This window comes from Dermacentor andersoni, chromosome 1 (assembly GCF_023375885.2).
Source record: "Dermacentor andersoni chromosome 1, qqDerAnde1_hic_scaffold, whole genome shotgun sequence".
NCBI lineage: Eukaryota > Metazoa > Arthropoda > Arachnida > Ixodida > Ixodidae > Dermacentor > Dermacentor andersoni.
Window position 1 is genome coordinate 275,038,257 of NC_092814.1, and position 16,904 is coordinate 275,055,160.

Consider the following 16,904-nt stretch of genomic DNA (forward strand, 5'->3'; position numbering starts at 1 on the left):
AGGTCTGGGGAGGGCGGGGTCGACGACACACACACACACACACAAGGGGAGCACACGGGGCGGGACGCAGCAGCGGCCCGCGGAAAGCAGAGGAGAAAACACCAAGCAGGCGATAAAGGCGGGCTCGCAGCTCTCCTGCGCATGCGAAGCCGGCAGGCGGCGCACTTGGACGCGCTTTTCGGGGCTCACGGGGCTTGCCGATCATATCGGAGACGTCCTCCGGGCCCGAAATTTGGCCGCGAAGAGCACGACTGAGCAGCATGCGTGTAGCTGCTCCCCCCCCCCCCCCCCCTACCCACAATAGGGTACCTGGGCGTTCTTATGCGAATGCAACAACAGATCTTTCTACTGTTTACTTTTTTTTGGGGCTTTTCTCAAAATATGCGATCCACCCTGAAAGCGCGACGAAGTGCTCAAATGGGCGGCAAAGAAAAGGGCGTCAAGCGAAACGATAAAGGATGCTTGGCAGAAAGGACCGGTGTGCAACATGCGGGACCGAAAACCACAAACCTCGGGAGGTCAGGCGGCAGAATGGTATACTGGTACCACTCACGCTAACGAAGAGAGCAAGCGTTCTCACGCACACAGCCACACACACGCACGCATAGTCTCGAGAAGAACGCGCGTGGGCGCGCGTGCTGCCGCTGCGTCGGTGAAGCTGTACAGCGCCGTCAGTGCTCCGAGGAGTGCAGACTGTGTTTGAACAAAATTTAGGAGAAGGGCGCATCGCACGGCTCACTGCATGGCACCTCGTGGAACTAATCAAACCAGCGAGCACAAATGCGCCGAGCAGGGTGGCTTCTGCCGATGCAAGTGGGCGCACAGTAACGTCAGAGCGTAGCCATAGGCGTGGCTCTTACGCCCGCGTGCGCGCGATTGCTCAAAAGCGGGTCAGGCCAGTGCATCTGGCGCTGAGTTACTCGAGTTGAAGTCGCTGCTGCCCTGCTGCGTGTGCCGCCGAGACTCTGCTCACTTCGGTGGTGTGCCAATGCGGTACAGCTGCTGTACAGCCCAACCGGCGCAACGGGCGGCGCCTCCTGCGTGGTTGGAGGCCCGCACGATGGTGGCGGGCCACGTACCTTCTTTCCCCTGCGGCCCCGCTCTCCCTTGTCACCCTTGGCGCCGTCCTCGCCCGGTGGTCCCGGGATGCCGACGTCCCCCTGGAAGCGCGTGGCATGGACACCGGTGTCGGCGCCGACCGCAACCCCCCCTCCCTCAACCACCTTGTTTTCTTTTCCTCCTTTTTCTGCTCACAGACAGATACGGCCGCATGCGTACGACTATGACAGTCGAACATGCACTGTGACAAGCGCACCGCCAGCTGGCCGACAGCTCAACAACCGCTAGCATAGAATCAGAAATAGTGAGCAGCGTAGTAGGCAGCGTTAAGTTTCGATGTGCAGCCTGTGCGAACTGCGGATTTGGGCCACCATTTCTGGTTGAGCTAGTGCTACAGCACAGGTGCCTGTTATGGCTTACGGGCGAATCGAGTGACATTGTAACCTGCTGCACTGTCTCTAAAAAAGAAGTGCGCTTTAGATCGTATATGATACCATATTGCTATCGCACAAAAGAACTTTTGATCTTCTGTGCGACGACCGGCACCGTACTGAAGAAAATCCTCAATTATTCATGTTTCGCTTTCTTGTTTTCTTAAGTTATAGCACTAACCTTGCCAAAAGCTAGCAATACATACCCAAAAGAGAGTATCTTTGAAGGATTTTCGGCCTCCCGTAGCTCCGCGAGCTTGCTTAACTGCTTTTTATTTTCTTACATGTTTTTTTTTTAACTTATAAAGCGCATAGCATAACCTGAGACAAACGACCAACTTCTTTCTGCTGTCACGCATTTCGTAAGTTACTCGAGTTTCAGAAAAAAGAATTCTTTTTTGTTATCTTATAACTTTCCATATAGCAAAATGAAATTATCTAAGCCGTCAAGATAAAAAAACCAACTAAATATATAAAGGCATAAGATGACATGCATTGCGCTTATGCTTCGGAAAAGTGAACAAGTAGTCTTAATTGTCAGGACAACTCGAGCAGCGTTTCGGTTGTTTAAGTATTCTTTATATTAAGGTAGCTGGATGCTGAAGTCGGTGCACTGGTGCGCTTTTCATCAGTGAGCAAGCGATATGGCCAACATTTAAGAAGACAACGCCTACATGATTTAGAATACGTGAGCATTTTTACGTCTCCTTGAAGGAGATATAGTACTTCTTCAGCAAGAATGACGCCGCCAACCATTCACACCACAGGAACTACACGAGATTCGAAGGACAAATAAGCTCACAAGGATGTTTTTCAGGGATTTAACACATTCTTTTCAATACCTTAATCAGGGCGAGTTCGTTCATCTCGCTGACAGCTTTCTAACAGCGCAAAGCACGATGAACACAAGAAAAAAAAAAAACGCATACGACAGACGGGCGCCCGTCTGTCGTATGCGTTCATTTTCGCCTTCGTCTTTTCCAGTGTTAGAACGCTGTCGGCATTGCTCTCCTTGCTTTGTATGCTTGAGCTCCGGTCATGCAAAGTACGAACACATGCGCAAAGTGACAGCGAGTTAGATTTTTGTTAGTCGTTTTAGTTTGTGAGTACGGACGTAAGCACAAGAACACGAAACATATTGAGGCACTTCGATGTCTCGCATCTGGCTGACGGCCGGTGCCTTAAATATATTCACGTATGCCTTACCACGGTACACTGAGATGGCAGACGTGCAGACAGCTAACAAGTTTGATGTCAGAAATTTGTGGCTTTATACTGTTTATAACCTCGCAAAAATAACAACTCAAAGTTTAATGTCTTTTCGATAGCGTCAAGCAGCGGACAGAGTTCGTAGTTCGCCTTAAGACGATACTTAACCCACCAGTAATTACGCGCTTACAAGCCATTCACACCGTAGACACAACTGGTCTTGCAGCAACATATTTTCTTTCTTTCTTTTTTTTTACTTTTTGTCATTCATGGTAAGGCAGAAGGAGACAACGTTGTATTTTGCGGACATGAGTCTTAATGGGCCCCTCACCAGGCCCCATAAAAAATTTTGGTTATACGCTGCAACTTGCTACGTTTCCTCTAGGGAGCGTTCTGCCGCAAACATTTTTCAAATCGGCTCATTAATAGCCGAGATACAAATATTTCAGTGTTGCGAACCCATGATTTCAGGAGACGAGCTTCACGCAAAGATAGACGCTCTCTGCACTTGCCCCGTCTAGCCTCCGCAAGCGAAATTCCTTCCCTGCGTTCTCCCATGCCGGACCTCGAGGACCGCGTGACGCATACATCACTTCATTTTCTTTTTCTCTCCTCGCTTTCTTTTTTTTTTTTTGGAGCGCGGCGCACTTCCGCTTACGGCGTCACGCGCGAGCTGTTGTGATTGTCTCGTTTCGCGCAGCACACGATTTGGCGCGCTGTGCACGAGGACACCTGACTAGCGGTATAAGTCTGTGCTACACGAATACTGAGGCAGACACAAGCTGATCACAGAGCATGATCCCGCACTGGAACACGGTAGAAAATGACATAGTTTCGGTGTCTGCGCGCGCGACTGCACAACGTGGGAAGAAGCAGACGAAACGAAAGTACATATCTCTTGCGTCGGTGCGAAGTAAACCAAGAACATGCAGGCATTCGGTCTGTGTGTTTTATTATTTCTCTAAGCTTTAATTCGTATATTCTAGAAATATATTACACAAATAACAGATGTTGGCTTGAATAATTCTCGAAGTCACGTGTCACCACGAGCGATGTCCCTGCGCGAACATGTGTACGTAGGCGCACTAGCAGGTGTACGTCATCCTCCGGCCTGGAGCGCGGCGGCCGCGAGGAGAAGGGCAGACAGCGTTCGGTTTGAAATTTCAGGTCTTTCCGCGGCGCGTAGCGATGTAATACTTTGCCGACACGATCGTTGTCACGCATTGTATGCTCTGCGCTTGTCAGCTCAAAATGGCCAGACCTGGTGAGGGGTCCTTTACAGAAGTGGCAGCAAAATATGGCCATGGATGCTTCCGACGAGTCCTAACTCTGCTAACAAGTTTACGGCAGCAGGTTGTCTGCTCAAGACTGAGCGCGCAAGCTGTGTATGACTAAAGTTTTATGAAAATTACTTTCGGTTATATGTGCGGCTAAATTCTAGCGAGGCGTATTCTGTTTAGTTGTGGTCCCACTTGCGCTCAACACTAGCACGAGCTAGAGCTGTATGCACTGGAGGTGGAACTTTACAGGACAAGGCGTTGACCTCGCCAATGCAGTAGTTAAACTATGGTGAGAACATTATACTGACCCACGGTCTCAGCCAAAGTGCATCTTGGTGGGGCCGCGGTAGCAGTGCGCGGTGAAACGGCATAATAACGTACCGTACATGCCATATGTCTGTCACCAGAACATTTTATTTTTCGAAGCTGAAAGTTCATCCCTTCTCCAACCATCTCTCTTTCTTTCTTCCTTCTTTTCTTTTTTTTTTCTGGTACACATCTGTCCATATCGTGCTGATTCCGTATGATTCAAGCCGCGCTGACTGTAAAAGGGGTATAGCCTACTTAGAACGTCGCAACCTATAGTCGTTTTCAGAACACACTAAGAAGTTATTATGCATCAATATTTCCAGCGCATAATATATTCATGCCGTGCACGAAGTCCTGTACTGTTTTCTTTGTACCACTTCTGTCAGCGCCGACCTGGGATTTCTTCACTGCACCGGAGGTGAAACGCGAAACACCTTGCTGAACACGTTTCAATGAATTTATGCTTGAACATCGTCGAGAGAGCGACAGAAACAGGCAGTAATTACGCTTTTGAAGACGAGACACAAATAGGCCGTTTGAGGAGCTCGGCAAAGCATGTGTCATGTGGACTAAATAGTAACAGGCTACTTAGCTCTTCAGATTACGTAGTATAACCATGCTTCTAAACTCAGATTGTGCAAACAAAGTTGAAGCAGAAATTTTATTTCCATTTCGCTTTATTTAACTCTCGATAGCACGTATACTACAACGGCAGTGAGACAAACAAAGAAAGAAAGAAGAAGTAAACAAAGCACAGTAATACCGTTTCTGGGCTTTTGGCAGCTGCTTTCTCAATTACTTCAATTGCAATGGTCCCTCGGCCCTTTTTCACAAAGTGAGCAAGACTGAAACGGCACGGAATAGCCTGAAGCTCTCACTTAGCTTTTCAATTCAATTCTCTTTATTCGCGAAGCCTTTCGTTCGTAAGTGCTATTTGTCATTGGCCAGCCTTTTCCGTTAGTAGTATGTCCAGCATCAGGGTTGGCTGAAATGTTCTCTTACGAAAAATTCTAGCGTAAGCGCCTTTTGTGAATCCGGACCAGGAGACCGATACAACGCAAAATGTGACAGATAGATTATTCACAGACATATCAACAATTTCGTACACAGGCTTGTCGCTACTGGGACTCGTTTTCGTTTCTCTCGTGTATGCTGAGGTTACGCCTCTTACCGCATACCCCTCACGCGGCACCGTGCAGCATATGCACATGCGCTGCCGTTCAAGTAGCCAAGTTATAAGTCCCACCTGAGACAAGGTAAATTTGCTCGTCAGCTGCATGCCGTGTTCACAGGCGCCGCGGGCCAACAGTACCATATGCATTCCGAATGAAACAACCACTGTCGTTTGAACGTCTGATTTATTTATCATCATACGGAAAGTCGAGCTTTCTCGTCGCTTACGCACGAAACTATCCTAAAAGCCCCGAAATGAACGTGGAACAAATGATGTCGAGAGGGGACAAAAATGGTGGGGTTTTGCCCACGCTTTTGCCACTGCCTCTTTGCAGATACAAGCATCACACAGGAATATCATGCGGATACCGCGCACGGTCAGCCAGACTTCAGACAAAGACAGCGCTTTTGAGATGACTGAAATGAGCTTCAGAGGACAGTGTGAACTACACGAAGCTCACTTTCAGTGGTTACCAAGAGGGCCACCGTAGAGCATGATCAGTCGCGTGCTTGACGGAAAGATGAAAAAAAGAAAAGAAGAAAAAGCGAGCTTTAAAAAAAAAGCAATTAGTGTAAACAGCAAGCGCAGGAGAACTGCATGAGAGAGTGGAGGACAAAAGAATGCCGGGGTGCCGTGTGATGGCCCCTCTACAAGGGATTCTCTCATCCTCGCGCCATTTCTTTTCCTTTTTTTCTTTTTGTTCTTTTTTATTGTGCATCGGGGCCAGAGTTTGACTGCCTCTGCGTTAAGCCTCTTATATACGGCCCTCGAAGAACGGCGGCTGCAGGCGAGTGTCCGTCCCCAAGACTCGTTTATGCTGGGCAGCCGAACCCATGCCGCAACCGACACGTCGCCTCAAAGAAAGTGGCGGCGCGTAGGGGGTGGGGAGTGGAGGAAGGAATAGAAAGGCAGAAAGCCGCGTTCGCCTATCCAAGGGGCGCCACAACTTCTACTCGCGGTTTCCCCTACAAGAAGACACGCGCTCGAAACGCGCGCAAGCTTGGAATACGAAAACGCTGCCTTCTTTGTTTCTCACCGCGCCCTCTTCTGCGCTTTCGGAGCGCCAAATCCGCGAAGAATGGCTCGAGCCTCTCAGTTGGCCGCGAGCGGCGTGCCCTCTTTTGTAGTCGTCTCCCCCTCCACGCTAAAACAACACGAAAGCCGCGAAAAGGGGGGAAATGCCATTCCCCGGGCTTTCGGTGATGCAGCGTCCGAGGACGACGATAACGCCCGTGCCCCATACGCGGGATTACTGTTTCCTTCGCTCTTTCTTCTGTTTTTCTTTTTCGTGGCCGGCGTGAAAATGTTGCGCCGAGATGGAATCCAAATCGGCTTGAGTATGGCATCCTCTGGGCAACTGAGATTCCACGCGTGGGGCCGGCAGCTATCCAATATATTGCGCTGTGTGGTGTGCCGACAAGGCGTCGGAGTGCTGGAAAGCGAGACGTGTGGGCGCGCTCGCGCATTTATTTCGTTTCCTTGCGCATGTGTGCCCATAGACAACGCAAACGCGCAAATAATCCACGAAGTGTGGATACAGCGTCATACAGCAACCCTATACGCGCATCTGCCACCTGGCTGGGACGGCAGTGGTAAATGGTGGTTTATTGGTGGGCTGTAACGTTCTGTTAAGATCTGCGATTTCGTCCATTTCTTTTTGAGTTAGTTTAGTTACCCACGCTTCTTTCAGAACACCCTTCGCCCTTCACGCTTGACCACGTAACGATTGAATGTTTCTACCTGTGATCATCTGTCGCGAACGAAACGCTCATTGGGACGCAAAAGCAAGCCTAGCAGATTACGCATGAAGCGCTAATATGTTGCGTCAACTCGAGCCAAGCTTCACAGAGTCTCGCCATTATTGCGCTTTTACTAATATACTGACGTTCACAGGGCACCAAAGAATCAACTTAAAGCAAATGGAGAAGTGCTGGCCGAAACAGCAACTGAAGTTTGGATCTCTTTATAGCGAGCCCAGTGCTCTATGCCTACTGTTAGGTCTCAACACCTGTTACGGTTGGCGTCTGGCACCACGTGCAGAAAGGAATTTCACCCGACCTTCTCTTGGATAAGGCAAGCCGTGGAAACCTCCAGTGTTTGTCTCCCTGTGGCCAAGATTTGTATCGAAGGCCCTTTTGGAGTACTGGACACTGAAGCTGCCATCTCTGCAGATCTCCCGCCTGAGTATCCATATTTGTTTTCTAACAAATCTGAGGATTTGCTGCGTCGCAGGGGGATCGGGTTTAGTGAAGGGATAGTGCAAGCCTTAACTCGTTCCAAGGCACGGGAGCTCGCGGCCAAGGCAGTGTATGAGTGTCCAGTGGTGGAGGAAACAGGTTTGACGGAGGATTCGTCAACCAGTACCGAACAGGACAGCCCTACAGGGGATGATGCGGAAAGTACGCCAGCTAATGAAAAGGTCAGGAAAGCAGCGAAGCCTGAAATGTCTCGCGAGACAGAATGCAGACAAAAGTTATTGAATGTAAGCCCTGCCACATTGATTGCTGAGCAGGAAAAAGATTCCACCTTGCGTAACCTAAGGCCAGACGCTAAAGAAGGTGTGGCCAAACAGAACGTAAAGTTCCTCAAGAGGGCAGGCGTCCTCTATATGAAGTACACCAGTCGAAAGGGAGTGCAGTTCGACCAACTAGTGGTGCCGCATCCCTATCGTGAGCAGCTCCTGCAGCTGGTTCACGGGTGCTTTTGGACAGGGCATCTGGGCATTCATAAAACAAAGGACCGCTTATTGCAGGAATTTTACTGGCCCGGCTGCTTTCGAGAAGTAGAAGCATTTGTAATAAGCTGCGACACCTGTCAACGCATAGGCAAGCCCGGAGATAAGGCAAAGCGCCAATGAGACTTGTTCCCATTATCACGGAGCCATTTCGCAGGCTCATAATAGACACAGTAGGACCACTTCCCGCAACGCAGTCTGGCTATTGACATATTCTTACTGCACTATGCCCCGCAACAAAATTTCCCGAGGCAGTGCCTCTCAAAGAACTAAGCTCGGAGATCGTCAACGCGCTTTTGTCTATCTTCGCGTGAGTAGGGCTTCCCGCAGAAATCTAGTCAGGTCAAGGATCCGTCTTTACGAGCGCACTGACTTCAACGTTTCTGGAAAGGTCTGGAAAGGAAAATCATTCATAGCTCAGTGTGCCACCCGCAGTCAAAGGCGGTAGAGGAAGTCCACTCAGTCATGAAACGGCTTTTGCGAGCCCTTTGTTATGAGCATAAAGCCGATTGTGAGAGTTGTTTGCCTGGAGCGATATTCGCGCTTCCAACTGCACCGCACGAATCAACAGGTTTTTCACCTTCAGAGCTCGTTTACGGACGCTGCCTTCGCTCCCCTCTTCACATTATTCGAGAAGTCTGGGAAGCCCGGGCAGACGATCCTTCGGTTGTGGCATACGTGCTAGAGCTGTTGGACCATCTGCACACTACTCAAGAATTAGCAGGGAAGGAAATGCGTAAGGCACAAAGCAATGGTAAGCATTACTATGACAGGACGGCTCGCGCGCGACACTTTGAAGTTGGGGAAAATGTAATGATCCTGAAACCCTCGTTGAAAAACAAACTAGAGGTTCAATGGGAAGGACCGGTTGACATAATTCAGAAATTATATGAAACAAACTACGTAATCACGGTACCGGGAAAACGAAGGACACCACAAGTGTACCATAGCAATCTACTTAAACCATACCGGCAGAGGGAGGCCATTGTGAACATGTCCCTTAACCAACCTGAGGAGATGCCTGTCGACTTTCCGGAGTTAACAGCAGTGACGGAGGCAAAAGACCTTCACGAGACCATTGACAAGCTAGAAGAGCAGGCGGAGTTGAATCCCAATCAAAGGGCCGAACTGAGGGAACTCATGTTTGAATTTAAATACATATTTTCGGACACACTGGGCAGGACCACTGCGATCGTTCACGATATCGAGTTAACCTCGTCGGACCCAGTTCGTTCGAAAGCTTATCGCGTTTCGCCTCGTTAACGTGAAGTCATGACCGCTGAAATAAACAAGATGTTAGAGCTAGGTGTAATCGAGCCAGGAGAGAGTGATTATACCTCGCCTCTTATCTTAGTTGAGGTCCCAGGAAAGGAGCCGCGACCATGTATTTAATACCGCAATCTCAAATTAATCACGAAGGACCAGACTTATCCAATACCGCATATCGAGGAAAGGCTTGAGAAAGTGAGCAGTGCTAATTTCATCTCTACGCTCGTTTAGTCAGAGGGTACTGGCAGGTTCCGTTGACCGAGAGGGCAAGCAGGCTTGCGGCGTTTATTTCCCCGGTGGGAACTTTTCGGCCGAAAGTCCTAAGCTTTGGATTGAAGAATGCGCCATATTGCTTCTCTAGCCTTATGGACCAGGTTCTATGAGGAATGGAGGACTTTGCATTTCCGTATCTCGATGACATAGCAATCTTTTCTTCATCATGGGCCGACCATATGCAACACCTGCGAACCGTGCTGTGTCGTCTACGAGAGGCCAACTTAACTGTTAAGGCTCCCAAATGCCAATTAGGGCGCGCGGAGGTAGCTTATCTAGGTCATGTAATAGGGCAAGGTCATCGTCGGCCTTCTGAGGTTAAACTGACCGCAATAGACAACTTCCCGCAACCACGCACCAAGCGGGACATCAGGTCATTCCTTGGCTTGGCGGGTACCAAAGATATATCCCGCGCTATCCCGAGATTGCGAGTTCTTTAACGGGTGCTCTCAGAAAAACAGAACCACAAACGGTAAAGTGGGATGACGCAAAAGAAAATGCTTTAGTATGCTGAAGAACGCACTAACAAGTCAGCCAGTGTTGAACGTGCCCGACTACTCTAAGCCATTCATTCTTCAGTGTGATGCCAGCGACAGGGGTATGGGGGTGGTGCTCTGTCAAAAGAGAGATGACGAGAACGAACACCCTGTACTGTACGCCAGTAGAAAGCTTTCAGTTCGTGAGGAAGCATACAGTGCATCAGAAAAGGAATGCGGCTGCGTAGTATGGGCGGTGCCGAAGCTAGCTTGTTATATCGCTGGTTCAAGGTTCACCATAGAGACTGACCACTGTAACCTCACATGGCTGCAGTCCATGTCTACGAAAAACGGTCGTCTTTTGCGCTGGAGCTTCGCTCTTCAACTGTACGCCTTCGATATTCGCTACAAGAAGGGTAAGCTTAACGACAATGCAGACGGTTTGAGTCGTTGTCCCTAAAGTAACGAAAGCCTCATGCTCACCCGGGTTTCCGTGGCATTTTTACGTTCATTCATACGTTTTTTTCCGAAGTGTAGTCGATTGTTAGCTGATTTTGACAACCACGTCTTAACGCTTTCAAGAAATGGCTGTTTTTAGTGTTCAGGGGGGGAGGAAGCGCGTAAGGAATGGGAAAGGTGTAGCGGGTTTTCTTTTTTTTAAAGCCGGGTGTGTCTTGGAGGAGGGTGGCCTTGTGCTCGCTGCTTTGTGGTTGTGGGTCCAGCACTGTTCTGGGTTGATTACTTGCCCACACAGGAGACGAAAAGTTGCGAGACCTGCTTGCAAGACCAATTTCACCGGACCGGACCAGGGAGAAAAGTCACAAGAGCGCCATGAGGACTGATGACAACTCCCAGGAATCTACCAGCTACGAATTAAGGGTTCTTCACCTCTAAGGCGAATTCTGCTATTGAAACGCCGATCCCTCGCACAGTGGCTGCTGGCCCCTACGCGTCGGGATCTTCCTCCCCCGCCGGAGATGCTGTTACGGTTGGCGTCTGGCACCACGTGCAGAAAGGAATTTCACCCGACCTTCTCTCTTCATGCCTTGTTGAAATGAGGCGTGACTTCTCCTGTTACGGTTGGCATCCGGCACCACGTGCAGAAAGGAATTTCACCCGACCTTCTCTCACCATGCCTCGTCGAAATGAGGCGTGACTTCTCCTGTTACGGTTGGCATCCGGCACCACGTGCAGAAAGGAATTTCACCCGACCTTCTCTCACCATGCCTCGTCGAAATGAGGCGTGACTTCTCCTGCTATGGTTGGCGTCCCGCACCCTCGTGCAGAAAGGACTTTCTCTCACCTACCTTCACCCACCATGCCTCGTCGAAATGAAGCGTGACTTCCTGATTCGCCATGACCATTTCGAGTGTCTTCCGGTCTGGCGGAAGCCCCGCAGTGTTTACAGGCCTCTTTTGTGTGTGTGTGTGCGACTTTAGAGGGACCCTTTCCTCGAACGGTCAAACTCTACAGGAGAACTTCCACGAACCAGCAACGCGCAAGAGACGGACAAGCGTCTACAATTCCAGGAGGCTCGGTACCACCAGAGGCGTGGTATAACCGGATGCTGGGCCCTCTTTCCGCCAATCCGACTTTGTGCCGGTCACGTGACGTCGACGGAAGCAAGATCCCTCCCACGATTGTAGAGAGCCTATTTAAGGCGCTCCGAAATGTACTTTTAGATCACTTCGTTCTCTTTTCATCATCTTTCATCAACATTTCAATAAACGGTGCAAGTTTCGCACTAGAAATCGTCTCGTCCTTGCCCGGTCGCCATGGTCTACCGGATGCCTGCAGCCCGCCGACAACGCCATGCTACCCAATAGTAACGTCGGTCGAGCTTCGATAGGCAGGCGTCGCTACAATTCGGCAGCAGTACGATACGCTACCCTGGAGTACGCAACACACTACAAAGTGGTCGCACCACAAACGAGGCAAACCTCCACCCATCCTTCAGCGCCTATCTAGACGTCAACGCCGCGTGGACACCGACTGCTGACGCGTCCACAAAAGGCCACTACCCCTACCACTACCTAACGGCCTGAAGTAATGACGAGGGAGGCCAACATCAAATGCTACTAATGAACGACCCCCGCGGATTCCCATCCTGCCGCATATTCCATACCATCGGGCTTCGGAGGCGGGTTTACTGCAGAGCGTTGCGATAGCATGGGCGTGGTATTGCAACGGATTCAACGATTGTGATTTGCTGCTAGGCTGTCTTCAGATTCCCTAGTTGACTCGCGTAGGGAAGACGACCGTAAGAACGACGCCGACCGTGGATTCCCATCCTGCCACATATTCCATACCATCGGGCTTCGGAGGCGGGTTCGTGCAGTGGGGCCGAGGGTCCTGATGTGAACTCGGACGTTTAACTTGCTCCTGCATGGAGTGGGCTTCCGCAACTGGAGGCGCGTAACTAAGCCAATAAACCCTTTTTCCTTCATTCCTACTACTGGACGTACTCGTCCACGGGCATGGTGGATTCCTTGCCCTAACACCACCTTAAGCCGCAACACGACCAAGCCATACCAAGTCATTAATTTTTAGGAAGCTGCTCGTTCTGGCAAAGGGTGCACCGGAGGAGCTCGGAGAAGAAACGAGCCTCCGTAAAGCAAATGTCAGGTAATGATTTATTTAAAAACAAACTTAGTGAAAAAGATCGTAGTGATGATGATGGCTGAAGGCGATATATAACATACTCGAAAATCGCGCTACATTGATGCATCACACAGATCACGCGTGACGAACGGGTGTGGTGGATCGGCAACTCTCAAGCAGACCTCAGATACGCCAACTTCTCGGCAACCTTGGTGGAGTTCCGGGTACTTAGAGGGTGACACTGTTGGGCGTTGTTCGCGAAGACAGCGCACCAATATAGTGACAGAGGCTTATGTGGGCCGAGTGGCTCATAGAAAGTTTTCAACTTAGTGAGTGATGAGTGTCGATACGGCGCTGGATTCATGTATACCTAAGGTCGTAAGTGGACTTGGTGCGTCTGCCTTCCGCTTCCCCACGTGAAAAGTAGCCAACCGGGCGAAACTTTAGTTAACTGTCCCGCCTTTCCTTCTTCTCTCTCTCTCTCTACCCGACGGCGAATTGCATGCAGCTGCTGCTATAAGACTGCGTTAAGTTGAAATGTGATGCCATGGGATTCGTTATCCGAAAACCACAGAATACAGTTGCTGTGGAACCGCGAGGTAAAAGTTGAACCCTTGAGGCAGCTGCTATAAGTTAGCTCCCGTAGAAATGTGAGACTTCAATTGTTTTAAGAGCAAAGCTCACTATCCGACGCAAAGGACATCACACGTATTTCCTACACGCCATATTTAAGTTTTCCCATACCAGGGAATGGGCACAGATGGTTCAGTTCTCGCCCAGATGTAACTGCTAAAACTGTACCTAGTCTCGCTATATTAAACTCTATCGAAGGTAATGTGCAGGCCTTTACAAGCGTGATTTTGGGTCGTTTAATTTTACGCTCAAGCAGGGGTCGGCAGTCGCGTGCAGAAAGCCCGCATTAAAGCTTCGTAACCTAATAGCCAAATGGTAGTCTAAACGTTTGTTTCACAAATGACTACAACAAGAAAATTTGTTCTGAAATAAATTTTAAAGAAAGGGGGAGGGGGAGGTAAAAGTACGAAATACCGAATTTCTGGCCTCTGGCATTCCACCAAATAGACGTTCCCTTGATTTCGTTACAGAACGAGTGCAAAACGCCAGTCATGGTGCTCCTCAAAGTTGGTTAGTAGCAGATTCAGGATTAACACCGCCAGTAATAAAGACCGTAACCCTACGAACAAACCAACTGACCTTCAGAAGATCCAGTATTTGAAGTGCACAACAAGCAGTCGGAATGTGTAAGCTAACCAGTAGTACTCGGGGAGTGTTTATAGGGCCTTATCATGGTGACAATTTATTGGTCTTGGTCCTGGCCGCAATCTAAAGCTGAAGCAGGATTCGGTTGTGGCCTCTCTCGTTGACTTATCGTTGGTAGCAGTGGACACTCGTCGCTTGAGTCAATGATCTTTATATTTTTGTTACCAGGGTTCTGAGTGCTACTATTGCTAGGTGTTTGTGGCAGCGGATTGACCATCGATGAACGCAGTGTACTCATAGCAACTGCAGTAGGTTGCCTATATAGACCTTCGGCGACAGAAATGCCGACGCCATACCTTCTCGACTGAATGCATGTGCGACGAATTATCTTTGGACGTTTGCCTCAAAGCTTGTATCTCCTTGTACATACCTGGGTAATCCTCTGAAGGTGGATCGGCAATGAACTTGATATTTGGCGCACCTATAGTTTTTGGCATGTCGCTTAGCGATATGGCAACACGCTCTGTCATCTGCTTGATAAGTATCGGCGCCAGCTTCGTCTGAAGCTGTACTCATTGTTTTCCATCATACACCCGCGTACAATAATGTCTTCGAAGGACCTCGATGCTGCTTTAGATACAACGAAAACGTTCGGGGGTCATTTCCGGTCAAACCGAAGATGTGCGTAATATAATCGAACCGTCTAAGTAAGTGAGGGAGAATGAGAGCAGCAACAAAACCCGTTACGCTGCTAGCGCAAGATGGCTGCCAAGTCATCCGCCCAGAAGCCAAAGAGCACGACACGTGTGACCGCACAGCTGATTGGCACCCTTCGAATTTTAGTTTTGTGCCGACAACTTGCCGCAGGCCGCTGCGCAGGGCGTAATATGATGACGTTGATGACGCAATTAGGAGCCATTTAACGAAAGCGCCTATTTTCGTTCGTGCGTAATTTGGAATAGCATGCACAACTGCCACATATCCAGTTCTTTTTTTTATTATTGTAGTAGCATATACACATGGTATAAAATTCCGATAACACTGGTGCACAGAGTCGTTTCTTTAGGAGCCTTTTTAGGTTCATTAGAATGCAGAAAAAAAAGTAACAATAAATAAATTTGGCTTCCCAAAGTGTTCCACTTTAGATCGCACAAGAGTTAACTGTAATAGAATTTATGAGCCAGCCTCAGTTTGTGTCCCATAGCTGTTCCTCTTTTATCTCCCCTTCAACTAATTGAGGCAAGAAGAAGACACGTACTGCCAGATATACCCATTGCTTCATAACGGTTTGATAGTGCGGTCACCTCGTTTTAGTGCCCAAGTCGGCGCCAGGGAGTTATTTCTTCTGACAGAAGGAAGCTACAGCGTAACCTCACAAATAATACGCAGAAAGTTCACGGCAGCACGTCAGCGTGCCTCGCCTCTACCCAGGGAAATCTATATCGGCTTCCGCCATGGATACTAAGTACGCCGCTTGCCAGATAAGAACGGCAGCGCCAGTACCAGTTATCGGGCACCTGCGACTAAGAGCCCTTTTAGCAATATGGGCCCTCATAATCAAGGCCTGCTGATGCCGTTTAAGCCTTCGTGTGTCGCTCATAGGACACAGAGCGGCGGCGGTCGCGTAACACGCGAGGAATAATAAGCGGCGGTGTAACGTTACAACAGAGGCATACAGCCGAGATCACTGCCATCTACGGCCTTCTTCGCAATTTGTAATCGAGAAATCGTTGCAAGGAACAGAGGCAAATAAAAAAAAGAAGACATCTCGATGTCCACGCGGCGTGAATTAAAGTATCAGGCGATAAAGCGTCCCCGAGGCGGCGGAAGCGCATCGCGGTCCGCAGGTCGCCTCTTTCCTCACTCGACGCGCGGACAGAGGCATCGCTCGAGGAAGACAAGGCTGGCAAAACAAACGCAACGCGAAACGGCGCTCGCCGCTGGCCACATTTTTCTCTTTCCTCGTCGCGCCAATGTCGTTGGAGGGACCCGCTCGAGCTAGGGCGACAGCTATCTCTGGAATGCCTGGACCGAAAAATGCGACCTCCCCCACCCCGCGCGAGCTCACGCACGCACAGTCACGCAGGCAGATACGCCTGCTCAACACACACGAACACCATAAGCTGTTCCGCGTATAATCTGACGGCGCGCGGCTTGGGAGGGCGCACTGTTTCTTCGGCTGCTTGGCGTGCTTGAACCTTCTGCGCTATCTGTCCTGCTTTCGTGTTATTGTTTTACCTCTTCTGTTTAGTTGCGACGGGTCCTATTTCCACCATCACTCGACGTGAAAACGGTTCATCGGATGGCGAGAATTTGGGGATATTTTATTATGTTACCTCTTACTATATTTAAAAAATAAGGACGTCGCCTTATTTCCCCGATCTTGTCAGAGTCATAACCTTTCAACTAATTTAAACGCTACAGTGGAGACTGCAGCTGGTCTCGAAGCAGAAAACAATAACGATGTGCCCTCGAGTGTGCTGCGAAGAAAACAGCTGTCTCGTTTCTCTATTTGGAAGGAGCCTGTTTCAAGTAAATTTCATGTCTACCCTCTTTTTCATCGCTGAAACATTCAGGAAGAGGAAAGAAACGACACGGCGGCATGTCGGTATCTCGAGACGCTGCAAAACGCGGCGAACATGTTACTGCCTTCTTCGTGCTCCTTTACAACCGGAGTCAGAGCTCCGGCTCCCCCTCCGAGTGCCTTTCTTGCTTCTTTTCGGGTAGATGTCTCGGTCAAAAGAACGCCAGCCCATGTTCCTGTCAATTAGAGTACAATTAACTTCACCTTGCATTTACAGACGAAGCGTGGAAGAAGGTTCGTTTCTCCGTGACCGACCGGAGTGGGCTGCCCCGTCCGTGTTTCCCCAT

General features: G+C 49.5%; 1 protein-coding gene across 4 annotated transcripts in view; it reads right to left on the bottom strand.

The window, feature by feature from the left end:
* The window catches only part of LOC126547602 (uncharacterized), a 460,580-nt gene that overhangs the window by 76,220 nt on the left and 367,456 nt on the right, over window positions 1-16,904 (bottom strand). For 3 of the 4 annotated variants that reach the window (XM_050195494.2, XM_050195493.2, XM_050195490.2), the window contains one exon: window positions 1,080-1,160. The exons of the other annotated variant lie outside the window; for it this stretch is intronic. In XM_050195494.2, the coding sequence (XP_050051451.1) occupies window positions 1,080-1,160 (81 nt within the window). The remainder of the gene's footprint in view (window positions 1-1,079; window positions 1,161-16,904) is intronic. 4 annotated transcript variants of the gene reach the window in all.